The sequence below is a fragment of the Camelina sativa genome, chromosome 6, assembly GCF_030686135.1.
Source record: "Camelina sativa cultivar CO46 ecotype springtype chromosome 6, ASM3068613v1".
Classification (NCBI taxonomy): Eukaryota; Viridiplantae; Streptophyta; class Magnoliopsida; order Brassicales; family Brassicaceae; genus Camelina; species Camelina sativa.
Window position 1 is genome coordinate 4,073,540 of NC_141885.1, and position 27,999 is coordinate 4,101,538.

General features: G+C 36.3%; 6 protein-coding genes and 1 long non-coding RNA gene across 7 annotated transcripts; 5 read left to right on the forward strand and 2 right to left on the reverse strand.

The window, feature by feature from the left end:
• Positions 1–3,306: 3,306 nt before the first annotated feature.
• On the reverse strand, positions 3,307–4,286 carry LOC104790372 (uncharacterized). Its single transcript, XR_768681.3, has 3 exons — positions 4,155–4,286; positions 3,926–4,049; positions 3,307–3,825 (listed from the first exon to the last, which is right to left on the reverse strand). It is a non-coding gene; the product is annotated as an uncharacterized LOC104790372 (long non-coding RNA).
• Positions 4,287–5,239: 953 nt separating this feature from the next.
• Positions 5,240–6,926, forward strand: LOC104790373 (uncharacterized). Its single transcript, XM_010516112.3, has one exon. It carries the CDS (start codon positions 5,752–5,754, stop codon positions 6,763–6,765), a length of 1,014 nt encoding a protein of 337 aa, XP_010514414.1. The 5' UTR covers positions 5,240–5,751; the 3' UTR covers positions 6,766–6,926.
• A 5,037-nt stretch (positions 6,927–11,963) lies between these two features.
• On the forward strand, positions 11,964–13,837 carry LOC104790374 (putative methyltransferase At1g29790). The gene is made up of 2 exons (XM_010516113.3): positions 11,964–12,034; positions 12,237–13,837. Exon 2 carries the CDS (start codon positions 12,328–12,330, stop codon positions 13,558–13,560), a length of 1,233 nt encoding a protein of 410 aa, XP_010514415.2. The 5' UTR covers positions 11,964–12,034; positions 12,237–12,327; the 3' UTR covers positions 13,561–13,837.
• A 109-nt stretch (positions 13,838–13,946) lies between these two features.
• On the reverse strand, positions 13,947–16,786 carry LOC104790375 (cytochrome c1 1, heme protein, mitochondrial-like). Its single transcript, XM_010516115.2, has 8 exons — positions 16,452–16,786; positions 16,142–16,231; positions 15,542–15,753; positions 15,098–15,377; positions 14,937–15,008; positions 14,738–14,854; positions 14,571–14,636; positions 13,947–14,385 (listed from the first exon to the last, which is right to left on the reverse strand). The coding sequence occupies exons 2-8, from the start codon at positions 16,199–16,201 to the stop codon at positions 14,269–14,271; spliced, it is 924 nt and encodes a 307-aa protein (XP_010514417.1). The 5' UTR covers positions 16,202–16,231; positions 16,452–16,786; the 3' UTR covers positions 13,947–14,268.
• Positions 16,787–17,732: 946 nt separating this feature from the next.
• Positions 17,733–19,584, forward strand: LOC104790376 (uncharacterized). The gene has a single exon (XM_010516116.3). It carries the CDS (start codon positions 18,372–18,374, stop codon positions 19,221–19,223), a length of 852 nt encoding a protein of 283 aa, XP_010514418.1. The 5' UTR covers positions 17,733–18,371; the 3' UTR covers positions 19,224–19,584.
• A 2,185-nt stretch (positions 19,585–21,769) lies between these two features.
• On the forward strand, positions 21,770–23,421 carry LOC147942230 (uncharacterized). Its single transcript, XM_087454014.1, has one exon. It carries the CDS (start codon positions 22,655–22,657, stop codon positions 23,147–23,149), a length of 495 nt encoding a protein of 164 aa, XP_087310140.1. The 5' UTR covers positions 21,770–22,654; the 3' UTR covers positions 23,150–23,421.
• On the forward strand, positions 22,028–22,411 carry LOC147942231 (uncharacterized). The gene has a single exon (XM_087455982.1). The coding sequence runs from the start codon at positions 22,028–22,030 to the stop codon at positions 22,409–22,411; it is 384 nt and encodes a 127-aa protein (XP_087312108.1).
• Positions 23,422–27,999: the final 4,578 nt, after the last annotated feature.

Genomic DNA, 27,999 nt, shown 5'->3' on the forward strand with positions numbered 1-27,999 from the left:
TTAGCCTAAAAAGCGGCAGTATTAGATCCGTGTTGATGTCGTACGGAATCCGGAGCCATAACCCCAGGACGGAGAAGTCCGAAGCCAAGCTGATCAGGAGACATGACAAGGTCATTCTCTCCCAGTTCGATGACGTCCAACGCATCGACACGTTCCTGGGCCTCTGCCTTCTTCTTGTTGATCTTCGCGATTTGCTCTCAGGAATGACTACCCCTTTTTCGATCAAATACCGCACCATCTCATGAATCCCAAAAGCCTGGTTTAGCATATCCTCCTTGGGGCGAACTACCGTATTTTGCTCAAGCATGTAGGCTTTCACCCTGTCCAGTCGAGTTTGTGCCTTCTTCGCAATTCGTTGCACTTTTTCCAGACAATCCTGGCGGAGTCTGTTGACTTCACAGTCCAGCTTGGCCTTCAATTCATCCCACTCCTGCTGCAGTCTGGATTTCTCTTCTTCGAGAGTAAGCGTCTGGGAGTTCAGATTGCCAATCTTCGCTTCAGAATTCGCAATGAATTCGTCTTTTTCAGCGATAATAGCTTCTAGCTCCTTGATCTAGTCATCTTTGGCCTTGCTATTCGTTCGAACCTGTTCTAAGCATTCCTTTACTTTATCGAACTCGAATCCAGAAGTTGATACTAACTTCAACCGCCTATCATATAATTGAGTCACCTTGTTGATTTTAGCAGCGGTCTGTTCAACAAAAGAAAAGAAGAGAAAAGAAGAAGGAGCGTCAGATCGCCCATACAAAGTTCAAACAAGTTGAGGGAAAATAGTAATACAGACCATTAAATGGGATTCAGCTATGTCAAGGTATGCTTGTTCGAACTCCAATTTGCCTGCTTCTGGAAGAATCCAAGAGGACATCTTCAGATTCCGAAAGAGTTCACCGGAGGCTGCTTGGCTCGTTACCAGGGGACCGTCACCAAAGTAGTCGAAGTCAAATCGATCAGTTCTGTCGTTTCCCCTTTTTTAGCGGAATTGATCAGCGGATTCCAACCCGGCATCGTTAGCCGAGCGTTTGCGATTGACCTTGGATTGCGATTCAGGATCCCCGATTTGCTTCCCCTTATTCTGCTTCTTCTTCTTCTTTTTTCTTCTCTCCCCAGTTTCAGGCGGAAGGATGTTCTATTCAGCGGTCGGGGAGTTAGCCTCATCTGGAATTAAAGAAGGATCACCTGCTTCCACGGTGTCCTCCAACCCGACTATGTCGACATGTTCATCAACGTCTTGAACAGGGACGTTGTCAGATAGGCCTTCATTGAGGGAGTTCAATGCACAGTTTCGAGGGCGCTAGCCTCGATTACGCATGATCCGATAGGTTCTGAGGCTTGCCCAAGAGAACTCGCGAAACTTGGGAACATTGTCCTCGCTTTGCCCATCGCTCTAAATTGTTCGAAGCATTGAACTCCGATCTCAATTCCAACTTCGGTCGCTATAGTAATAGCAGCAATGAAGTTACAAATACTGCCTGGAGCGAATAGGCATATCAGTATCCTGCGTCGTTGAGCGTACAACGATAGTAAAGCTGGAATCGGAAACCAAAGCCGACATTCAGTGAAATAGTCTTCATAAAGACAGATGTATCCTTCCGGAGGGCTCCAGGGGCGTTGATCATCCCGTGGGATTATGATTGTAATGCCGCTGTTACCCAAACCGCAAGAGTTCAACATATCATTGACCGATCTGACCGAACTCAAATTTTTTTCGCCTCTAATTCGTGTTTCGTGATCTAATACATGGTCAATGTCTTCGATCGAGATTCCAAAGGGGACGAACCGATCTTCTTCCAGGTGTAGGTTAATGTTGGCAGACTCAGTGTTTTCATCCTCGGGGCTATTTAACCCTTGGCTCGAGGGCCGAGTTCGAGAGGAAGAAGCTCCAGCCGATCACCGGGTTAAAAGCGGCTGAACTTCAAAGCTGGGTCTGACAGATCTTCCGATCTGTGTGATACATTATGGATTGGGAGCCTTACGCCTGGAGTTGCATCGAACTAATTGGTCACTTTCGGTTTCGGGCGAGGAGACAAGTTCTGAATTGTTTGTCATGATGGGCGATCAGAGAGTGCGGAGGAAGCTGAGGGTAGCAATATAAAATAAATATATACGTAAACAAGCAAAGTGAGGAGAGAGCAAAGCGGAGTACCTTGAAGCTGTTGGCGAAAAATGAGAAATGAAGAGGGGAGTTCCGTATTTATAGAATCGAATGGGCGACAACCTTACGAAAAGTCGACCTTTCATCTTCCAACCTAACAGATGCGACGTATGTGACACGTGGAGGAGGATTAAGTAAAAGGTAAATAAATATTAAATCTCTTTTTCTTTATAGTTTAGATCTGATATTTTCTTCCCTAAAGTTCTAAAATTCGAATTTATTTCCGAATATTCTGAATTGGGGGGGGACTAATTGTTGGTGCGGGATTTAGCACCCCCAACATACCGATCTGAACCAGAAAGATAAATTGATTACTTAAACGGAAATCCGGTTAAGGGTCCTAACTGATGATATACTTAAGGCCTGTTCGGACGAAGAGGCCCAACCCCATCGATGAAAAGCCGACTTCTTGATTCGCCCGACGGCTGACTTGAGGAAGAGATGAGAACTTTCTATATCTTGTTTCGGGCTACAAGGAAAGTTAATATATTTTGTGATCAAACGAAATTGTATAAAAGGGGGGAGACTTCTCCATTGTAATCCATCCAACAATTAATACAATTCTTCTACTTTTACTTGTTCTTGAGCGAAAACCCTAACTTCTTCCTCAAGAGATTTCGATTCTCTTTTGCTAACTAATTTTGATTCGAGTTCTTAGAGAGATAGTTTTACTGAATTTGTTTCCCCCTTCAAACAAATTCATCGTGTGAAACCCAGTTTCTACAAATACTTCACTATATGACATGAATGAGCTTTGCTTGATTGTATTCATCTTCGATACACATTCATATATCAATTGATTAGTTAGGAAACCAAATATATTATTGAAGTCCAAACGTTATACAAAATAATCATCTCGAGTGGGTCATTACTAATATATGCATGTATGTGCATATTGTTTTTTTTGTAAAATTAACAATCCAATTTAAAAAACATTCTAAATAGTTATGAAAACATACTCGAAACCAGAATAAAAAATACAATCCAACGAAACTTATAGAATGTAAATATTAATCAAACCAAACTAAAATAAACATAAAAATATAACATACAATATATTCTTTTTTAATAATCATAATAAAATTATCCCGCGGTATACCGTGGATTAAAATCTAGTACGGAGTTATAAGTATAACATCAAAATCATCATCATAGAGTAGTAAAGCAAACTTTAAGGTAATATAAGGATCAAAGCATAAACAAAAGTGTATGAAACCAAGAAATTACTGACCGAATAATCTTGGCAGCAGGAATAAGAAAGCAGTAAACATGTGACTGGAATTAAAGACCAATGAAATACAAGTAGGAAAAAAAAGAGTCAACTTTGTGAATCACAAACAACGTAATAATGTAGAGATGGGATAACTCATTTGATCTCAAAGAGACATGACTCGGAAGCCCCAACCACACTAGCCAACTCGTTGAATGCCTTGCTTTTCTCTTCTTACATTTTGGGCTCTTTACCGCTGTGGGATCTTGTGGAGAAAATTGCTTTCTTCAAACATTGTCCTTTTTTTTAAAATGTACCTGGAAACCTTGTTCTCATCTTCTCATTGCCAATCATATCTTAACCACACAACTATCTCAAGATGGAGCAGTAAACATTCCGGTACATGTGCCGGTTGATTCCATTGCCAGTCCACAAGGTAACCACTTTTAGTACAAGGATTTGACTGATAAATATGCAATTAATATGATGTTAGACAATCAAAATACCTTAAAGAAGAGGTCAGGAAAAACTAAAAAAAAAACAAACAATTGAAAATTGCTTACCTCGACGAGCTTGAGGATTTGCAAGTTTCACCACTTTGTTTCACTTGTATCTAGATCAAGATTTACAACCTTATGGAAGATTTTATCTGTAGAAAACTAGATCTGTGTATGAGGCAAACTAGATCTGTGTATGAGACAAACATCAGTACACAACATAGTGTATTCATAAACAACGATTAATAAAACCTAGCTCTCATTTCTGAGATATGCAGTTAAATTGACAATTTACCATATCTGAATGGAGAGGAATATGAGGCGTCATGGCGATGGCAACGCAAATCGTGAAATTTGTCGAACAGAATATGTGCACTGGTATGGTGGTTGGACATGGTGTATACAATTTTCTCAAACTTAAAGGAGAAGATACTTTAATCATTATCTTAGAACAATTTCTCAAACTTAAAGTAACACATAGTTGTAAATACTGGTTTAATCATTATGTTAGAATAATTTTCAAACTTAAAGTAACACATAGTTGTATATTAACAATGGTTTTTTTTTAATACATTTTTACATTCATTGTTTTTTTTAAAAAAAGTTGTCATAATTAATCAATAGTATGGGAATGCTCATCAAATTCTTTAATATAGAATAGTTTAAAATCCCATATATGTTTATGAAAATTTATAGAATGATTTTTTTTTTTTAAAATGTCAATCGAGAATGAGTTGTAAATTAATAATGGTTTTTTTTTGAATAAATTTTTACATTCAATGTTTAAAAAAAAAAAAGTTGTTATGATTAATCAATAGTATGGGAATGCTCATCAAATTCTTTAATATAGAATAGTTTAAAATTCCATATATGTTTATGAAAATTTATAGAATGATTTAAAAAAAAAAATGTCAATCGAGAATGAGTTGTAAATTAAGAATGGTTTTTTTTTAAATAAATTTTTACATTCAATGTTTTTTAAAAAAAAAAGTTGTCATGATTAATCAATAGTATGGGAATGCTCATCAAATTTTTTAAATGTCAATCGAGAATGAGTTATGTCATCCCATTATTCTATTAATGAAATGGTTCTTCAATCTTTCAATCTCATTAGCCCCAAAGACATGTTAAGAACTTGGAACTTCTATCTCACGCTCAATTGACAATCTACTGAACGATTTCTACCATATATATATATAAGTTTACAAGTTTTAAGACTACCGATGTGGGACTTGGTTATTATTTCATCTCTTTGTCTCCACGTTACAAGTTACTTACAAGTTACAACACAAGTATATCTAATTTAGTTTGCCTTTCCCAGCTTTGACATTGGTGGTCCTTGTCAACTATAATTAGTAGAAATCAGAAACTACAGGTTAAAAAGGAAGGAAAACCTCGCGTCTACGTGAGCACTTGAAGGTGGGTGAGTATCAATATATACAATACAAGTATCAAATCTCCTTGAAGATTGGTGATGGTGGATTGGTGATGATGATGGAGATGATCAAGTTTACTCGCCATTCGTGTTTACGCAGAGCCCGTGAAAGAGACATCTCATCCAATATAGAGATGTTTTTCTCACGTCGGTGACGGAAACTCTGATTATTGCCGGGAAAACATATGCGCCGGTGGTTTTCTTTTCCGGTTTTGAACCCTTTCTGGTTTGTTTGATCACATGGCTTTGGATTAAAACTAAGCCCAATGTAAAAACATAGCCCATTAAAGAGCAACGTTACGTATTAATGGAAGAAGAAAGTAGTTGCAGAATAAACAAGGGCAAATCAGTCAATATGATGTTAACGGTATATAATGAGTAAAGTAGTCTGTATCGTTCTCTCGTCGTCTTCTTCTTCTTCTACTTCGCTTCATACCCAAGAAACAACAAAGAAAGCATGATGGAGATGGAGATGGAGATAGAGAACGATGTGTTATATGTGCATGATGAAGACGATGATGAGTTAATCTCATATCATCTGGATTCGATTCTAAAAAACGGAAATGCCAAGCCAAACAACTTTTTCCAAGACGTAGACGTGTTCAACAAGAATCCGAGGGAGGTGTTCGATTCTAAAAACCCTATCTTTGCGTTCGTTATGTCTCGAACAGAGGATTGTGGTAAAACCGATGGATGCGAATCTGGCTGCTGGAGAATCATGGGTAATGATAAACTGATACGATCAGAGAAGACCGGGAAGTTTCTAGGGTTCAAGAGGATTCTCAAGTTCTGCGAGAAGAAGAAACTAAGGGAATACAAGAGAACTTGGGTAATGGAAGAGTATAGGCTTGTGAATAGAGGGAAGCGAGATGATGAAGCAGCTGTGATTTGCAAGATTAGGCTTATGTTCGAAACCAAGATTACTTTCTTGCTAGCCAAGCATTTCTCGTATCTCTTCACATCACAATCGTTACCATTTCCTGCAAGGATCTCGTTGTCAGATTATGGAATCGGTTTACCTTATTCTTCACCAGATGATCTATCTTATCTGCAGATGCTCATCGATAAAAAAGGAAACATTTGGTCTACCTCAAACGACGTGTACTGTGTGGAGCCATCGACGCATGTGAGTCTTGAACAGAGCTATGAGGATCTTAAAAAGAGACGTTTCTTCTTCGTGAAACGAACAAAGGCTTGTGGTAAAACCGATGGATGCGATGGCGGTTGTTGGAGGATCATGGGCCGTGATAAGGTGGTTAAGTCGAAGGAAGGGAAGGTTCATGGTATCAAGAGAGTCTTTAAGTTTATAAAGACGGTACAACAAAGATATGTTCTTCAAGGACAAGATGTGGAGGTGACTTGGGTTATGGAAGAGTATAGGCTTACCAAAAAGAAGAAGCAGGATGAAGTGATTTGCGTTATTAAGCTTCTCTTCCCATACTTACTAAACCACTTGCTTCGGAGGTGGTAGTTTTTGGATTTCATGATGATACTAAACGCATATTCCAGATTCCGTGCACAAACATTTTTATCGTTAAACATCATCAAACTGAATTGTCATGATTCATGAGTCTGTGAGCTTTTCTTTTCTGTATTGCAATTATATAATTTCTTAAGTCTCTATTTCCTTTCCTCGTGGTTTGTGGTTGTGATTTGGTAAAACATACAATAACGCTAATGACATATAAACACATCCGTGAAAACTTGACCCCAAATATGTAGCCGATTTTATAAAATAGAGCTACGTTGAATGCCTTTAAATAAACGTACGACGTCCTTTTAAACCGCTTAAGCGACGAAATGAACAACGTTAGTAAACGCACTCCTGTATATGAATCTATATATGGTCTCTCTGTACACGAATCGAATTGGGACTCTTGTTAATATGTCAAATTACAAAAGTGTAAATAGCTGCGTACTTGAGCTAATATTTTTGAATAGGTTTTGAAACAAAATAAAAATAAAGCAGCATATAGGGGTATCCAAAATTTGGGATGAGTACCAAACCAAAGGCGAAGGCCGTCTTCGAATTACAACATAAAAAAAAAAAAATGGAAAAATGGAAAACAGAATTTGCTACATGATAGTTCATTTTTAATAAAATTTTGTAGTTAGGGTCGTCCACAGTGAACACAAGGAGGCGGACAAGGGACATCATCCATCCAAAGTGAGGGCACAAACTGCCAAAACAAACATATACCAGTACGAGCCGTTACAATGGGACATTTAAATATAAATTATCTATATTGCAATTATCGTCACTATAATTATCTGAATCTTTATGCATCATAGACTTTTGCGTCTGCAAATTAATGGACATCATACACTTTTTATCAAGGCTCATCAAATAAAGAATATTGGTATCAAAGGGATGCATCGCTAGTGGACTAGAGGTAATACCAAACTCGATATATACTATAAAAAATTTTTGGTCTTTGTAGATCTTACTGCTCTGTTACCATAATATGGAAGGATGATTCTCATTAAAGTATAAACAGGAGTACTTATACAAGGAGTGGAGACTATGGTATTCATATAGGAGTAAATACACAATATACTTCTTTACATATATATAGAGGATTGACATCCGATCATCATTAAGGTGATTGATACGAATCTCCTTTACATACTAAATTGATATCCCATGCCAACTCCCATTTCAACAAATCCTTAAGCTTCCAAACCTATGATCATCGTATCTAGTAGTGGCGTCAATGTACATGATAAATCCTCCCGAAGTAGTACATGCACTCCTAGACCTTGTAGCCCAAAAACGACATCATTTTTTACACGTGTAGCAAGGCCACAAATATTGGAATAATAGTAATTTTTTTTAGAAAGAGTGCAAGGACGAAATTTAAACCCATTTACGTATGAGTCTACAATTTTGATCAAAAGCAATCCACTAGCAGAAGCTCTAATATGTAATGATTTGAGATCAAATTCCGAGTCGAGGATGGGAGGAGACAAGATATAAGAACTCAGAGATCGTGAAAGTCCCCATCTCTTGCAGCCGTACAAGCAAGGGCGGACGTAGGTAGTGGTAAAGTGGACAGTTGCCACGGTTAAAATTTCAGAACTACTATTATTTGCCTATTTGGTAAGAAATTTTAATTCTGTCCCTCTTGAAATATTATTTAGTGTCCCTATTACTTTTTCTACAAAATACACATGTTTACTCTTTTATATTGTAAGTATATGACTAGGATCGTGCCCGCTCTATGCCGCAAGATTGTTTTTTCTATTGTTTTATTTTGAGGAAACTTGGAGTATACTCTAAATCCAAATCAGAAAATACAACAAAAACAAACAAACATTCATCTTAAAATGAGTAAATACCTAGGATATGTGCAATTTTTTTTTGTAAGATGTGTTTAAAACTTATCAAGTAAACAATATATTGGTCTTTCAATATCTAACACTTAACAAACTAATGTTATTTATTCTAGAATTGAAACATGACATATATACATATATGAGAAGCTGCAAGTGGGCCACTGGTACTCACCTCTATTGCATTTTCACCAAATCCAGGACTAAAACCAGTTCCTCTTAAAGACAGACGTATAATAAGTAATGTTATAAAAAATGATGTATATTATTTTATAAAATAAATATCTTGTGCAGTCAATTATTGTATTTATTTTTTTCTTATGTTTTTAGTGTATGTGTATAACGTTTTACAAATAATTAATTTATCCTTATATTGTAATATATGTGTATATTTTCATCGACTATCACACTTAATAAAACATCTTCCGTTAAAGATATTCATGATGCACACCTATAATTGACATAATTATTGTATACAAGTTATATAATTATTCTTAAGTAAGGTTTGACTCTCTACTTATTGGTACACTTGGAAATGCAATTAATTAAGAAAATTATTTATTTGAATCCAAAAATAAAAAAAAAATTTAATCATGACATTTAACTCACATTTTAATATAAGAAATTAGAATTTAGAATTGTATTATAACACATAAGAAATTAGAATTTTACATCACTTCTATTCCTATAAATATTCATTCTTTCATTCTCTCATCCTCTTCAATTATATCTCAAATTTTTGTTGTTGTTGTTGTTGTTGTTATTAATAAATAGTTTTTGATGTTTTAAAAGGTTTATCTTCATAGTTTTTGATATTTTAAAAGGTTTATCTTCATTGTCTATTTTAGATTATCATCTTGTAAGTAATCATTTTTTATACTTTTTTACTATATTCACCCCACAAGGTCATGAAGTTAAAAAGATCTATGTCTAATTTTATATTCTCTTCTAACACTCAAATTTAAATGGAGTAAAATATAGAAAAAGAATATAACTAAAACACATAATAACTTAGAAATGTAACTCCTATTTTTCTAAATATAATTCTACATCACTTCTATTCCTATAAATACTCACTCTCTTTTCTCTCATTCATTCATTCTCTCATCCTCTTTTACTATACCTCAAATCTTTGTTGTTGTTGTTGTTGTATGGGTTAAAAAATCAATTCAAATATCATTGTAAAAGCTTAATTCTAAATTATATTTTTGGAGTTTTTAAGGTATGTATGTATATATATATATATATATATTACATTGTTTTTGCTGTTTTAAAAGGTTTATCTTCATTGTCTATTTTAGATTACCATCTTATAAGTAATAATTTTTTTAATATTCTTCTACTATATTCACCCCTCAAGGTCATAAGATTGAAAATATCCATGACCAATTCTCTATTCTCTTCTAGCACTCAAATTTAAATGGAGTAATATATAGAAAAAGAATATAATTTTTAAAATATACCATCTAATCATATACATAAAAGTAATGTTTCACTTTCTCCTTATTGGTGCAGTTGGCAATGCAATTAAGAAAATTATTTATTTTAATCCACAAATGAAAAATATTTAATCATGACATTTAACTCACATTTTAATATAAAAATTAAATTATAGAAATTATGCATTAAATTATAAAAGTATGAAATCTAGCACTAGAAATTAAATTGATGAGTGAAAATTTAGAAAAAGAAACCAAAAAGATAGAAGTTTTCCTTGGAAATTTTTAAAAATATTTAGATTGAAGTTCATGTGATGCTATACGAACACTAATTTAGTTTGTCACTTACCAAATAATATGAATTTGAATATGTATGAGTTTGTATCAACAAAAAAACAAATCATGTATAAGTTTAAAATTTCATTGGACCACTTGGTATTCCTTTTATAAAATGAAACAAAACAAATTAAAAATTTATTTCTAATTAACTCACATTTAATGTCATGTGTAATACTACATTTAACTCAAATGTAACTCCTACCCCATAATTATTATAAATTTCGTTCTCCCACTAATTTGTTTATCTTTCAAGATAAAATGAGATAAAATGTCTTTAGTTAAATTTTCATATTTTTTATTTTTCTTAGCTATATTTTTAGTTATATATATATATTTATATATCTCTCTTCTTCTTCTTTTTCTTCTGCTGAAAAAAAAAATTATATATCTTCTATTTATATTTCTTTAAACTTTGAAATGACAAATATTTATACATATTATTTTTATATATAGTTACTATTTTTTTGATAATTTTGTTTGATACAAGTTTACTATAATACAATCTTAAGAAAAAAATTCTTATTTGATTATGTTATTATTACTAGAAAAAAACAAAATATTATTTTTATAAATATTTAGAAATATAATAAAAACTATCATGCATGCAATCACGCATTGCGTGGACTAATACCTAGTTAACTAATAAAATTGATATGGAAAGAGATATGAATATTATTAAATATCAAAGTTAAGCTGTAATAATTATTATAATTTAATTGACCGCATGTTTTAACTAAGGTGTCAGTTCCATGATTCTCCAAAATGTTGAGGTGCCAACAATAGAAAGAAGAGCATCATGTTTTTATTTTATTGATTATATTAACATTTAAAGCCCATTACATACAAAATTAGACAAAACTCAATTTATTTATGATTCTTTATTAACAAGTCCATAAAATTGTTTAATAACAGTATTAACATTAGGTTTTTTTCTTATTTTATTACCATTTTGTTCATAAAATATTCATTATTTTTAGTTATTTCATAAGGGTCAATGTTATTGTCCCAAATACACTTCCTATGAAAGACGTGATCGCATAGCGGTAGCATCCTCTTGCTTGCAGACTTGCCTAATGTTGCACCAAAGGGGAATCCTGACGCGGTCAAGTATCTTCGGTCGCCCACAGAAGTGAAGAAAGACTGGGTGGAATGTAGCATATGCCATGTCATCCTCACCCACGGGATAAATGTCGTGGATAAAGACCGGATAAATGTCGTCACCAAATGTTATGTTTTGCTTACTTTGTTCTTAGTTCTTTCTTAACTTTTCCTTATTCTTTGCTTTTTTTTTTCTGTCATTTTTTTTTCCAAACATTTCGTCAATCTATATTAGAATTTTTAAGTACATGTTGTGAAATGATCTTTATTAAAGTGAATATTACACATAATAGCATTACTTCAAGACAACAGATTGCATAAGTGTTTTTTTTTAGATTTTTAACATTAACAACAAAAAATCATATGACCTCTAAAAGTACTGTATGTGCTGCTTATATCACATGGGTTGGATTAAAACTAAGCCCAAATGCAATCAAAGCCCATAAAAAGAAGTTAAATTGTTGTCACTCACGTGTTGACTGAGACTAATCATGTCGGCGATTCAATTCACTCGCCAGTGCTGAAATCACGGTAATGCTCTCTCGCTCTCTCTCTTTCTCAATCTTCGTCTCTTTAGTAAGCTTCTTCAATGTTCGTTCATTCATCAATCTTGATTTTTGTTCATATACTTTCGCAATTTATCCTGTTGAATTTTCCCGGTAGATCTGAATGATTCAAATCGGAGTAATCGAAGCAAGAAATGTGAAACTTTTTTGAAAATTTCTCTGTGCAGATTCAACAATGAAGATTCAAGCTATAGTGAGACTTTAACTTGAGCTCTTCTCTTATACTCAATCCTCTCACCGACGAAGAGAGTCTAAAAAATGGGATCTGTGTCTTTAAAGATCGGCGATGGAACAGCCAGATTCCGACGAACAACGATTTGTTCCTCCGCCGTTAACCTCCTCATGCTGTTCTCCGTCGTCACCACGAATCTCTTCGCCTTATACGCTTTCTCCTCTCATTCCCAAGCTAACTCGCCACTCGTCCACCACTCCAACAACATCTCACTCGTCTCTCAGCACCTCTCTTTGATCCTCCGAGAGATCGATTCGTCTCAGCGCAAGCTTGCTCAGATGGAGAAACAGATGCTTGGATACGAATCTATTGATCTCTCTCGACCTAACATTGTACCTGAGCTCAAATTGTTCCTCCAGCGTCATCAGCTTCCTTTGGGGAAAGATTCGCGTACAGGGATCACTGAAATGGTGTCCTCCGTTGGACACTCTTGCGAGAAATCTGCGGATTTGATTTCTCAGTATATGTCATACAAAGTGTTTGATAGATGTCCTGATGATTGGAGCCTTGGCCAGAAGTTGATTCTTCGTGCGTGTGAGCCGTTGCCGCGGAGGAGGTGTTTGGCGAAAACGGTGCAGAAGCAGGATCTGAGTCGGTTTCCTGATTCGTTGTGGAGATCTGTTAGTAACAAGAGTGTTAACTGGAGTGGACTTGGTTGCAAGAGTTTTGATTGCTTGAAAGGTAAGAAACTTAGCCGGGAATGTGTTGGTTGTTTTGATTTAGGTAATGAGAAAGATAGGTTTGTGAAGGTTAAGGGGAAGAACGATTTCTTGATTGATGATGTGTTGGGTTTAGGAAGTGGGAAAGTTCGAATCGGGTTTGATGTTAGTGGTGGATCAGGGACTTTCGTAGCGAGAATGGCTGAGAAGAACGTGACTGTGATCACTAACACGTTGAACATTGGTGCTCCGTTTAGTGAGTTCATAGCCGCGAGAGGGCTTTTTCCGTTGTTCTTGAGTTTAGACCATAGATTCCCTTTTTTTGACAATGTGTTCGATCTTATCCATGCTTCTAGCGGATTAGATGTTGAGGGTAAACCCGAGAAGCTTGAGTTCTTGATGTTCGATCTTGATCGGGTTTTGAAACCTGGTGGATTGTTCTGGTTGGATAACTTCTACTGCGCAAACGACGAGAAGAAGAAAGATCTTACACGTTTGATCGAGAGGTTTGGGTATAAGAAGCTTAAATGGGTTATTGGAGAGAAGGCGGATGCACAGGTGTATCTCTCAGCTGTATTACAAAAGCCTGTGAGAGCTTGATCGGATAGGCAAAAGGAAGATCGTAATGGTAAGAGTAATACTCTTATTATAGTTTACGTTGGATCATTAGGTTATAAAATGGGGTTCATTAGGTAATATTTATTCGAGAGAGATGAATAAGCAATATTTACAAGGGCAATTGGAGAAAATCATATGTGTAAGTTTTCAGTGTAATGGATGTGTTGTAATTTCGTTTATTATTAATACTTTTATGTGACTTTATCCATATCAATTATAGCATACAAATAAAAAAGAGTAGACTATGTTGCATTTGACATTTATTTATTGTTGTTTATTGTAATAATTTCCCTTTTTAACTAAGTATAGTAGTATACTACTCTTGGCATCAAAGAATGCAAAGAATCGACCCAAAATAGACAACAAAATCAGAGTACAAAATTCTTCTTTATTGAGACGAACATAACAAATGACATAATCTCAAAATCATGTGTGATTATTATGAGGCGAAAAAGAACAAGTTTTCGTGATCATCCTCATAAATAAAACTCTCTAGTAATAATCGAAGGAAAAAAGAAGAACGATGAGGTCTTTTCACCTTACAGGTGAGAACTTGTCTCATCAAAGATTTTTATGACACATAAAAATGGAGACACGTTATTACCCAGAGAAAGGCTCTTCTCTATTTTAACATCCACTGTTGAAAAATACGACTGTGTGTGGCCGATGCAAAAGCTTTTCAGCGGCGCTTTAGTTAACCACGTCGAGAACCAGCTTGCGGGACTTGAGAACCGACCATTTCAGTCGCCTGTAGTACGCAGCTTGGAGCAGAGCGAGAGAGAGTAGGAATATCCATTTGAAACCCATCTGAAAATAGTGCAACCAACATTTATGCGTCATGTACACTTGGTACAACAATTAGTTCTCTCAAGTCCCCTAGTTCGGTCATTAACTAAATCTAGTAACTTTGATTGAAATTGGTGTCACTTTAACAGCAAAGTCTAAGGGAGAAAATGCATTGTTCACCAGAGAACAAAGAAAGATAAACGTACCAATTTCCTCTCTTCCATTTCTGGTTCAGCTGCCCAGGCCAAGAATGATACAATATCTTTACCCATCTGCACCGTAAATCAAAAAGCAAATCATGACACTGAGAAAGGACAGATCCATAAGGCCTAAACATTCATGTTTTTTAATATTCAAGAGGGGGAAAACTAACCTGTGCTTCTGTGGCGGGGACACCATCCTCATACTCAACAGCTTCATCGTTGAGCATTTTCGGCATAGCAATTGCTCCACCAGGGAAATAAGGATTGTAGTGTAACCCCTCTCTTATCTGTACAATTATCATTGGAATTGTCATAACCAGCACTTTGAATTTGAATAAGTCCAATGTGTAAAATGAGAGAGAAACTTACCGAAATGCCAGCAGGAGGATCACGGTAACCAGTCAGAAGAGCAAAGACATAATTTGGACCATTGTGGCGTGCCTGGCAGGCAGAACATTAAAACTATTTAGAACACAGAACACAAGTTTTTACAGTTGTTAAGTTTAAGTGAAGTAGCAGCTGCAGCAGACCTTAGTTATAAGACTTAGATCAGGAGGATAAGCTCCACCATTAGCAAACCTTGCAGCTGATTCATTCGCATATGGCTGAGGAAACCGGTCACTAAGTTTACCAGGACGGGTGAACAACTCACCCTCATCATTAGGTCCATCTACTACCTCGATTTCAGCTGCCATTGCCTTCGCTTCTTCTTCTGTGTAGGCGACACCCACCAAATCTCGGTATGAGATCAGAGACATTGAATGACAAGATGCACAGACTTGCTGATAAACTTGATGCCCACGACGGATCCTGCGCATACAACAACAAACCTTCATAAGTTAATACAATATCAATCTATTAGCTGAAGCCTGAAGTTGCACAGCCTATCTATATAAGTTAACAGGAGCCACACTCTTTTCACTTTTAAAACAAGAAGAAAAGAGAGTGGTGAAAATATGTAGATAAACACTCACGAAGCATGGTCATATGAGCTGAGAATGCCATCATGAGGCCAAGGGTAATTTGGAGATTCCAATCCGTGTTCAGCTTCATCAGCAGATGCAACAGTAGAAAAACTCAACAGTCCTGTAACACCAGCACCCAAGAGAGCAAGTGCTCTTACACCAGAAGAGCCAGCATCCTCATGAGTTTTCTTCGAAGAAAACCAAGACAACACTGGAGTTGCCTGCAAGATAACACAAAACCAATGATCAGACAAAATGGACTGGCAAGAGATTGCTGCGTTCTACTAAGGTTTTCACATTGAAGCAGAAACTAAACATAACTAAAAGACCCTGCCATGCTAAAAAGTTCATAACAGGAAGACAAATCACACAAATCAAATCAATGTCTCCTGTCTATGTTCCAAAAAATGAAAAACTTCACTAACAATGCAAGAGATGATTCTCTATCACTCGTTAGCTAATTTGAATCTCCAAAAACACAAAGCTTTACCCACAGAACCCAAACAAATAACAAAGAAATCTCTAAAAACAGATCCCAAGCTGAAATCGTAAATCATACTAGAATAGAGGAAAATGTAAGATTAAGACTGAAGAAAAAAAAAATCTCACAACTGATTGGGAGTGAAGCTTCCTCCTAAGAATTTGCTGGATAATTCCTCCTCCAACCATTTGATCAAACGCTTTGTACCAATCAACTCGCTGAAGAACAAAAATGAAATTGAATCAAAACAGAAAACTGAATCTAATGCGATTTCACGAAACATATACGAATAAAAGAAAAAGCGAAAAAGCCCTAGAAATCTGAAACTATATACACAGATCCGACGAATATATAGATAGCTCTAATCAATCAAAAAATGCCCGAAGAATACATCGAAGGATTCGAATACGAGATATACGGATAGAGATGGGATCTCACCGGAAAATGAAGAAACGAGATCGGCGACGGAGACGATCGAGTTGGGAAGGAACGAAGAAGTAAAAAAGAGAGACGAGAGAAAATGGGAGTTCCACGATGACACAGCGGCTGCTAGACACACGACAGTATCACTTATTTGGGCCTTAATGGGCCAACCTTAAATTTGTACGTGCCCAATTTATTCCGAAATATATTTATGAGTCTCCATAATAACTCCATCAACTTTTTTTTTTCTTTCTAATGTACATACGAAATAAGAAAGAACCAAAAAAAAAAAAATTATTATTACTATAAAAGAACTTTCTTCAGACACTCCAATACAGTTTTCCATACACAAGCTAAATAAATATAATTTACGACTGTGTTATGTTAGCAAATATCGGTCGTTTTCACTAATACAGTTAAACCACTATAAATTAAGAAAATCAAGATAATAATATTTTGATATTTATATAGTTATTACTTATTAATTTATCGATTATTAATATATAGAGGTTATAGTGAATTTTTATATTTGTTTTCTCACCCATATTTGTCTTTTTCTTTCTTTTTCTTTCTTTTTCTTTTGTCTCTCAACATAGTATATGTTAAGTATGAGTACACAAAGCATATTTAATATATGTATATATTTTCAAATGAAGGGTGAGTCATGACATAACAGCTTTTTCAAGTGAGGAATGGAAGACACATAGTGAAATATGATTGGTTGTAGATTGCGAGGACCAATCAGAGCCATCAAGTAAGGTAGAACAGCATATTGTGTTTTTACAAAGGACCCACGCATTCATATAACATACAAATCTCAGATAAGAAAAGAAAAGAAAAATGAGTAATAATATAACCAAAATTATTGGATGCCTTGGATCACCATACCTTACCATACCATTTAATTTATCATATGGCCCTATGTGTATGCATCTATGTGGGTAAAGATATATTCACATCGCTCCTATTCAACAACGTGTGTGTCTCTGCGTCTATAGTGGCCCGTCATAATTTAATACTATTATGTGTTGGACCATACATTTTGCTAATCGATCAAACTACAAAAAATATTAAAGTTCAAGCTAAGTGACCAGAATTTAGACTCAATAAGTAGTATTAATTGGCCATTGTATTATAATCCAGATCAAACCTTCATTTTTGTATGCCATATATGTGCAACGTAAAAAAAAGAGAGACAAGTAATGCGTTAGTTCTTTAAATGAGACCTTGATTTTATATTTTCAGCTTGTAAAGATAATTCAAACGATTTTTATTTTCACACGCATAAGATTTTTTGTTAATGTTTGGTCGATCGTATCACTTTTATATGGTATATATATAGACTAATGCAACAAACATATACAATGGATGTGGCTATATAAAATCCTACAATATATTCTTGAACAGATCTCCCATGTATACAGAAGCGTACGCACTTATAGTCATATAGAGAGTGTTCATGAGTCGAACAAACATATATAGATGTGGCGTGACATCGTAAGATACTTATTATCTATTCTAACTATAACATTAATAATGGATTACACGAGAGTTAACAGTTCGTATATCAGAGAGAACTTTAACAAGATGAAACCAGAGCATTGTTTTGAATCTTTATCAAATTACAAATTAGACAGATTTTTTTTTGTTACGCTTATCTTAATCTGCAAAAAACAAAAAAAAAACAAAAACAAAAACAAAAGAGACATAAATATAGTGCAAAAAGATGACATAGGACTTAGGAGATGAACAGAAACCATCCAATAATATAACTGTATCTTACGCTAACCCTAAAGCCACGTGGCGAATTACCATTCCTCCTCATCTGCCCCGAATGATAATCTTTTCGGCTCACCGGAGAGAGACAGACACAAAGACTATAGAGAGAGAGAAAGAAAAGAGTGAGAGTGTTTTTGTGAAGAGAGAGAAAGATAAATGGATCAAGATGAGTGGTTGGGAACGCTAAGATACGCCGGTAAGGCGCAAGATAAAGTTTCCGTTGACGCTCTCATGCTCCGGTACCGTCCGATCGCTCCTAAGCCAACGAGTGGTCAGCCATGTGGCGTGGGAGATAACAATAACAGTGGATCGTACGGTATGAGCAAACGAACCAAACGTAAGTACGTTAGGGTTTCGAAGAATAATAGAAGCACGAGTCGAGGGAAGAGCAGATCTGACTTGTCTAATGATCGGGAACAAGCCGGGGTCGTGACGTTGCAACTCTTGCCGGAAAAATCAGATCTTCCCGGTGAATACTCGCCGTTGGAACAGGATAGTCTCGATCCGACGGTGAAAACGATAATCGGAGATGAGACACAAGAAACCAACACGTGGGGTACGTTTAAAGGCGGCGTCACGGCGGAGGTGGAGACTTGGGTGACGGTGGAGTCCGTCACAGGGGTTTCTGATGGTAGTTTGAGTTCCCATGCGGTGGGGTTTACGGACGTTGAGATCGTTGATAATCTTGGTAAAGACACGTGTCCAGCGTTCGTATCGGATGCTTCGAGCCGTGTTGTGTGGGTCAACGAGGCTTACCGGAGGAATGTTTCCGGTGAGGATTCATCCTCGTCCTTGTTGTCGCCGGATGTTGTTGTGCGGTTAGAGGCGGAGGAGGCGACGGCGGCGATGTATTGTAACTACCGAGCTTTCACGTGTAGGGTGAGGATGCAATACACGTGGCAGGAAACAAAATATACCAAAACGGTGCCGTGTGATGTGTGGAAAATGGAGTTTGGTGGCTTCGCATGGAGGCTAGACACAACAGCTGCTCTGACTCTATGGCTTTGATGGTGATTGCTGCCTGAAACAAAGAGGGGTACGGAATAAGCTATTGTGATTTTAGAGTGTGACTAATCACAAACTTTAAATAATCACTCCAAGCAACGTTGTTTAATTAGGCTACTATAAGATGAGTAATAAGGAAAGAATTGATGTTAATGTTGGAACAAGCGTGAAGAAGCTAAGAAAGCTTAAATATATAGAACATACCGTAATAATGTCATGTATTTATTGGCAAAGGCTAAACAAAAAGATGCCATTGTATGGTTTCGTACCAATCTTGGCTTCTTTCTTTTATTTTTAGATCGATAAATTTGTCAAAAACATATTACAGATCTCGATTTTAATATATCATCCGTAATTTTCACAACTATCGTATATTTTAACTGATAGTCAAATATATCATAAAATGTATTTAAATCAATGAATTTAAAGCATGTAGTTAACAAATTGTATCATGAGCTCAAGAATATTATAAATGCAGATCTGATATATATACATACCTTGATTGAGAGACAAAAATACATGCATGAACTATGGGGACCCTATTCAGTGTAATACCAAGTATTAAAGTTTTTCACTAAGCTTCTGTATTCCCACATTAATTATACATACGTACAAACACACTTATGTATAACTTGTTACATATATACATAATAGATGTATATATATATATATATATCAATTTAAATGTAAGCACATCATGATCTATATGTGTACTTACTTGGCTCTTCGCTATTGGAAGACTCACCACATACATTCCCCCTATATTTTTATGATAGGTATATATATTCACGGCTTTGCTTCTTAAATCTTTTAATATCTGTTTCTTAATGATTAATTTGTACAAATTAGTATCATCACGACCTTCTTGCAGCTATACTTAGTAATATTCAATCACACATTTCCATCATTTATGTAATCAACAAAGGTGGCTAGTCTATTTGAACACGTTATAAGTTTTCTATATACACAAAGTACAGCATCTGGTTTTCATTTTTTCTTCTAGACTGAAAGTTTAAGCTTCATTTATATGTATTGCTAGCTAGCTAATTCGTATTTGATTTTTCATTTATTTCTTCATGGAAGAATTTGGAACGTTAACAGTATTTGGTTGAATCGTTCTGATTATGTATACTTAATAATAGGGGGATATACTATATACGTACTGTATATATGTGCCAAATTTACGTATGTTTAGACGTGCTTGAACGGAATCTTAACTATATAGTACTATATTATGATCATTAGTTGTAACCGATGAATAAAGCAATGCCTTCGTGGGCTCTGCTTATTTCTGCATGTGGAGAAGCCTCATTGGTTGACAAAAAGGTTGACAAATAAAGAAAGAAAAAGCCAAAAGTTTTCTCATGAGGAAGGGGAGAATAAATAAAGTTGTACCACTTACACAGATCAATCATATACGTGGCAGTTGATAAGAGAACAACACCAACCAATTAAGATCTCCACATTTCTTACCTTCGATTTCCTTTCCGACAAGCTGATGTCATCACTATCTAGGATCCGTTTGATTGGTTCGGTTCCGGTCGTTCACGTGTCTTAGCGAGCTTAAAATCTGGCCGTACGTTCGATGTCAAGTATTTTGGTGTGCTCTAACTAGTCCAAATAGTCATTCTGAGTGCGATGGAATTTTGGTAGCAGAGGAAACGAATGAGAGCCCCTCACGTGTCTGTCGTTCTGTGATCTGTGACCACTCAATTTTATTTTTTCTTCCTTACCAATAAATTCAAGTTTTATGATTCGAATGGTAAATGCGAATTCAGTAGTGCGGGACAAAAAATTTGCTAATGCGGTACGGTTTAACTACGGTACGTGCGGAACAAATATATTTGCGAGACAAGTGCGGTTATTCTAAAATAAACGGTACAAAATAATGTTTGATTGGTGAAAAAACAATAAGCGATGCATAATACATATTATAGTTACACATTATAAATTTTTTTTTATATTAATATACTTTTATAGTTACACATTATAAAAATATTATAGTTTTTATTGTTAGTGAAATAGTATTTTCATTTTTATTTATAATTTATGAACTTTTAAAACCAAAGTTATAATCATGTAAAATTTTGTTTATTAAATAATGAAGAAATACATCTTTTAAAAATAATTTCATTATAGAAGAAACTATAGTTTACTTGTAAATTGTTAAATCTAGTTAACATAAATATGATACATTTTAGATGACATAATTTAAAATTATATTTTGATTAAAACTGACTTAAGTTTTTTGGATATGTTTTTCCATATTATAAGTAATTATTTTGTAGTTTATGAAGAATAATGAAGTAATATTTTTTTATAAAAATAAATAAAAAGTAATTCATTTATCAGAACTTTTAAAATTTGAAAATTGAAAATACTTATAGCATAGAGATTTTGTTTTTGATCAATATAGCATAGAGTGATTGTTGAAATTTAATTATTTATTACTCTCTTTATAAAATAAATAATTAAAAAAATAAAATAATATTTATATGTTAACAACACAAAGTTTTTTTGGGCGATTTTGGGCGATTGGAAAGGCGATTCAAACTTTTCTCCAGTACTTGTTTTCGATCTCTTCGGAGACGGTTTCTGTTAGTTACACCGGCGTCGTGGGACTCTACCCACTACGCGAACGTGTTGCGGTTATCTCTGCGAAGTGGTTTTCCTTCACGATGCTCAAAGCGGTTGCTTCACGGTTCTCCTATAAATATAGATCTCTGGATCTGTATGAGACCCACATCCTCTCATAGATATTTCCTACTATCCAATACCCATTTCGTTTCTACAATATCCTTTTCAAAATGGCTGATAACTTACGTCGAGCGGTCCAAGACATCAATTTGGGGGCTGATGATGCTCCTCTTGCAATTCCGGCGGATTTGGTGGCTAATGCGGCGGCTGAAAATCGATTTATCCTTATGGGACGTCCTGTGATCCCACGTCATCAGAATCTGCGCGCTATCATTGCTTCAATGCCCCGCATTTGGGGTCAATCTGGGTTGATTCATGGCCAGATTGTTGCCGGCAATCAATTCCAGTTCATCTTCCCCACAGAGGGTGAATTGGAATTGGTCCTCCGCCGAGGTCCTTGGGCGTTTAACGACCGTATGTTAATTCTCCAGCGCTGGTACCCGAATGACAATCCCCCACTAATTGACTTCATTCCGTTCTGGGTACAAATTTGAGGTATCCCTTTCCAATTTCTTAACCGTGAAGTCATATCCCACATTGGACGTTCCATTGGAAACCTGCTCGATGTGGACTATGATGCTGAGGCCGCTGCACGGGTCGAATTTGTTCGTGTCTTGATCAACTGGGACATTCATCTCCCACTACGATTTCAGCGACAAATCCAATTCCAGGAGGGAATCTTTACCCTATTGCATTTCAGGTTTGAACGACTCTGTGGCTTTTGTGAAGTGTGTGGTATGCTCACCCATGATACAGGAGCATGTGTTTTACAAAATGGAGGAGCAGAACAATTTGAGGATCCTGAAGATGCTGAAGAGTTTGGGCAACCTGTTGGCCAGCAAAATCGAGGAGTTGTTATTCGTGAATTGGATGAGGAAGAGAATGTGAATGAAGCAATTGCTCATGCTCAAATCCCTGCTGAATACAGACAAGAGGATGTGTTAGATGATAGTGAAAACCACCATGAAGTTTTAGCTTCCCCGGTTGATCACCATAAAGAACGTCACTTGCCGTCTAACATTGTTCCTGCTATACACCCTCCATCATCTCTACTGCAAGAGGTACACCGTACCCCTATTGACATCACAGATGCAGACATGAAGCACGTGGTAAAAGAAAGAGAGATGATGTTCCTGACTCATCTGAACAAGCTGAAAGCTCAAAGGTACGGAGTAGTGAGAAAGGAGAAGCCAGTAACTCCGGGGATACCCTTTCCCCCAACAGTCTTGTGAGAGGCGCGGTGGGCCCAGAACCACCTCTTCCACCATGAGGACAGCCGCTTGGAACTGTAGAGGCTTAGGCAATGACCTCGCAGTTCGACGTCTAAAAGAGATTAAGAAGACTTTCTCTCCAGACATCATTTGCCTCATGGAAACTAAGCAAGGAAATGACGTAGTTAGATCAGTTGGTGCTGAACTAGGATATGACCATGTGTTTACAGTCCCTCCAATAGGCTTAAGTGGTGGTGTAGCTCTATTTTGGAATAGTTCTCTTTCTGTTTCCGTTCTTTATCATTCCCTAAATCTTGTAGACACATATGTTAAAATTAATGGATTTGGTTTCTATTTGTCTTGTGTATATGGCAACCCAAATCCATCTCTTCGTCACTTGGTTCGGGAAAGATTAGAACGGACAACTTTAAACAGAACTGGACCTTGGATGGCTATTGGTGATTTTAATGAAATCAAGAGTAATAGTGAGAAAAAAGGTGGTCCACCTAGACATGAAAGTTCCTTTGCCGACTTCCGTAACATGCTTCAGGTCTGTGACTTTCATGAGCCAAAATTCAAAGGAAACCCCTTCTCTTGGACAGGAAAACGTTATTCTCATGATATTGCTTGCTGCCTAGACAAAACACTAGCAAACAGTGAATGGCATGGCCAATATCCAGCTTCGCATGCTGAGTTTTTGGAACTTCTTGAATCAGATCACAGACCAGTCATCACTACTATCACTAGCGATTTTAACCCGCGTCAAGGTCAGTTTTGCTATGATAACCGGCTATTAAATCGTGAGGGATTTCAAGATGCAATCAACAGAGGGTGGAACCATCAACATCTTGGCCATGAGACACAACTAACATCACGATTACAAGAGTGTAGAAAAGCTATTTTCTCCTGGAAACGACGTAACAAACCTAATGCACAAGAAGAAATCAGCATCCTTAAGAATCTACTAGATAAGGCTCATTCTGATGGTCTTCTACACAACGTAAACGAGAGCTTCGACAACAACTGAGTATTGCTTATAAAGTTATAATGATGAAGAAGAATTTTGGCGGCTGAAGAGCAGTAAATCCTGGTTATCAAATGGAGATCGAAATACAAGATACTTCTTCGCATCATCTAAGAATCATACTGCCAGAAATAAGCTTTTCTCCATTCTTGATGATGAAGGTATTGAACATTGTGGTGATAACCAGATTGGTGAAGTAGCCCAAATTTATTTCACCAACCTCTTCAAAAGTGAACTCTTACCTCATAACAACCATTTCCATGTCTTCAATGAGTTCCAACAACGGGTTACCTGAGATAAATGAGGATTTGACTAAACCAATCTCTGACGAGGAAATACAACAAGCAGTGTTTTCAATTGGTGCTACAAAGGCTCCGGGTCCAGATGAATTCACGGGATCTTTCTTTCAGAACTTTTGGGAGACAACAAAGGAAGTGGTAACATAAGAGGTACGCCAGTTTTTCAACTCAGGCTCGCTAGATAAAGCTCTGAATCACACGAATCTCTGTCTAATCCCAAAAACTGATGTTGCACGACATTTGAGTGAGTTCAGACCAATTTCCCTTTGCAATGTCAGTTATAAGATAATTTCAAAAATTCTGGTTTCAAGATTGAAGCTGCATTTGGATAAAATCATATCAGAGGAACAAGCGGCTTTTATACCTGGAAGAGTAATCACAGATAACATCCTCATAGCACATGAGCTTATCCATGCTTTGAAAGTGAAACGCAGATGCTCAAACTCATACATGGCGATAAAGACAGACATCACCAAAGCTTATGATCGGTTGGAAGGGGATTTCCTTCAGGAAACAATGTTCAGATTCGGATTTGATATCAAATGGATTCAGTAGATCATGACTTGTGTCCGCACACCAACGTTCTCAGTCAATATCAATGGCAGTCCACAAGGATTTATACAACCTGAAAAGGGTATCCGTCAAGGAGATCCTCTTTCACCATATCTTTTAATCCTTTGTGCAGAGGTTTTAAGCCATATGATGAAAAGAGCAGAGGCTAAAGGTGTTATTCAAGGTCTTAAGATCAGCAATGCAAGTCCCCCAGTCACACACCTTTTGTTTGCAGATGACTCTCTCTTTTTCTGTCAAGCAAACATAAGCTCGATAAAGGCTATTAAAGACATCCTAACTCAGTATGAAAGAGCTTCCGGCCAGCAGGTAAATACAAGGAAGCCATCATTGACATTTGGTAAAAGAGTTATCGACACAACAAAGACTCAACTTAGGTGGTTCCTCCAAATATACAATGAAGGTGGTTGCGGTAAATACTTAGGCCTTCTAGAACAATTTGGTAGGAAAAAGGTGGAGTTGTTTCAATACATTTTAGAAAATGTCTGTGGCAAGACAAAGAGTTAGAACAATAAATTCCTATCTCAAGGTGGTAAGGAGATCTTGTTGAAGGCTATAGCAATGGCTATACCTGTCTTCACTATGAATTGTTTTAAACTCCCTAAAGGCATTTGTGAGGAAATAGAACATATAATTGAAAACCACTGGTGGAATCAGAATCAAGATAGAAACTCAGTACACTGGTTAGCGTGGGATCGGTTGAAGTATCCAAAGAGAGAAGGTGGGCTTGGTTTCAGAGACATTGAAAAGTTTAATGAAGCTCTGTTGGCTAAGCAAGCTTGGCAAATTCTGCAGAATCCTAATAGCCTTCTGGCTCGTACTCTTCGTGGACGCTACTTCCCTGCCTCAAACATTGTCACTGCAACTCAAGGTACACAACCTTCTTTTGGATGGCAATCAATACTAACTGGAAGGGATCTGCTTTGTAAAGGGTTGCGGTATACAATAGGGGATGGTAGGACTATAAACACTTGGACAGACCCTTGGTTGCTAACTCACCCCCCTAGACCACCACGAAAATCTGTTGATCACCAACCTGATACCATAACAGTTGACAGCCTCCTGCTTCCGGATAAGAGTAATTGGAACAAAAGATTTGTGAGAGAAAGAATCCATCCAGAGGATGTACCTAAAGTCCTCTCAGTAAAGATCAGTTTTTGGCAGAAAGCTGATTTCCTTGGATGGCACTACACTGAAAATGGTATTTATCCAGTTAAATCTGGCTATTGGTTAGCAAAACACTACCCTGGTCTTGAACTACCGGCTAGACCCCTAGATGGAGATCCACAGATTAAATATGAGATATGGGAAACAAGAAATCCCCCTAAGTTTAAGCACTTCTTATGGCGACTACTATCTGGAACATTAGCAACAGGGGCAGAGCTAACTCGACGTCATATGTCAACTGATGCCTTCTGCAAACGTTGTGTCACAAAAATAGAAACGACAGAACATTTGTTCTTCACCTTCCCGCATGCAATGCGTGTATGACGAGCTTCCAATATACCGATTAGAGAACTGTTAAATCCAAATGACACAATCGAGGTAAAGGTAAGAGCGATCTTTGAGTTCCATAAGTATAGAAGAATCTATGATCGTCTTTCCCATCTCCCATTTTGGATATTATGGAAGCTTTGGACAAGCCGCAACAAACTCACATTTCAGAACTACAACAACAACTGGCATCGAGATCTAAAAGAAGAAAAACAAGAAGCAGATGAATGGATTGCAGTGAATATGTATAAGAGTACGGATAACCAGCATGGCTCCCCTTCCTGAGGTAATAGACGTTCATTCTCAACTCGTTGGCAGAAACCACCACAGGGATGGGTCAAATGCAACTATGACGAGAGTTTTATTAGCTCCGAACATCGTTCAACGGCAGCTTGGTTGATTCGTAATGAGCATGGTACTTTTTGTGAGGCAAGCCAAGCAACATGTATTGCTGTTACATCTGCTATGGAAGCTGAATGCCAAAGCCTTATTTTTGCCATGAAACAGTCCTGGCTAAGTGGTTATAATAAAATCATATTTGAAGGAGATTGCCAAGTTTTGGTCAGGATACTCAATAAAGGAAGCACAAGATTCGATATCCATAACTGGATACAAGAAATCAAGGGATGGGCAACACATTTTGCATCAGTTATATTCAAATGGACAACAAGAGATCAACGACAAAAAACTTCAGAGTTTAATTTTCATTTAGAAATTCCAATTTGTATTCGTTCAGCGTTCCTTTCCGTAAACAATTATTCCCATTAATCTCATATAAGTGTTAAAACAAAAAAAAAAGAATAAAATAATAGTGGGTAATCTACAAAAACGCTACCTAATTGATTCTGGACAAACAAAAATCGGCCCAAGAGTATATTACCTTCCCTTGAAAAACGTAAATTTTGCACTACCTTAGTCCTCCTCTTGATGCCGCGGTATTTTGAAGTCTTTTACTTTGAACTATGTTTTTATAATTTTACTAGGTTAGACCCGCGCTACGCCGCGGGAATACTTTTTGTAACTATATTTAGATATATTGAATTTTTGAAAATATGAACTTTCTTTTTGGAATTAGATTAATTGTAAAAATTATGGTTTATACAATAATAAAATAGAAAATGCACTAATAAATTAATGATTGAGAAATCTTAAATCTAAGATGGCTTATAAATGGTTACATTTAAATTTAGTGGACTTAATTGTATAAATAGCTTAACTAACCCTAATGTATGTTATGTTTTATTTTCTTTACCCTAATGTGGGAGATATATTAGCGTGGTTTGAATTTATGGTGTATTTTTGTATTTAATATAAATTTAATCACATATTGTTTTATAGTGTTTTTTTAATTGTTAGAAAATTTAATATTGATCAAAATACATAAACATATTTTGGAGGGATCGGTCGTAAATGTGGTGTTGTAAACCTGTAACCACTTGACTAAAGATACTATCCTCTGATTTCGTGTATTATTTTAATACTAT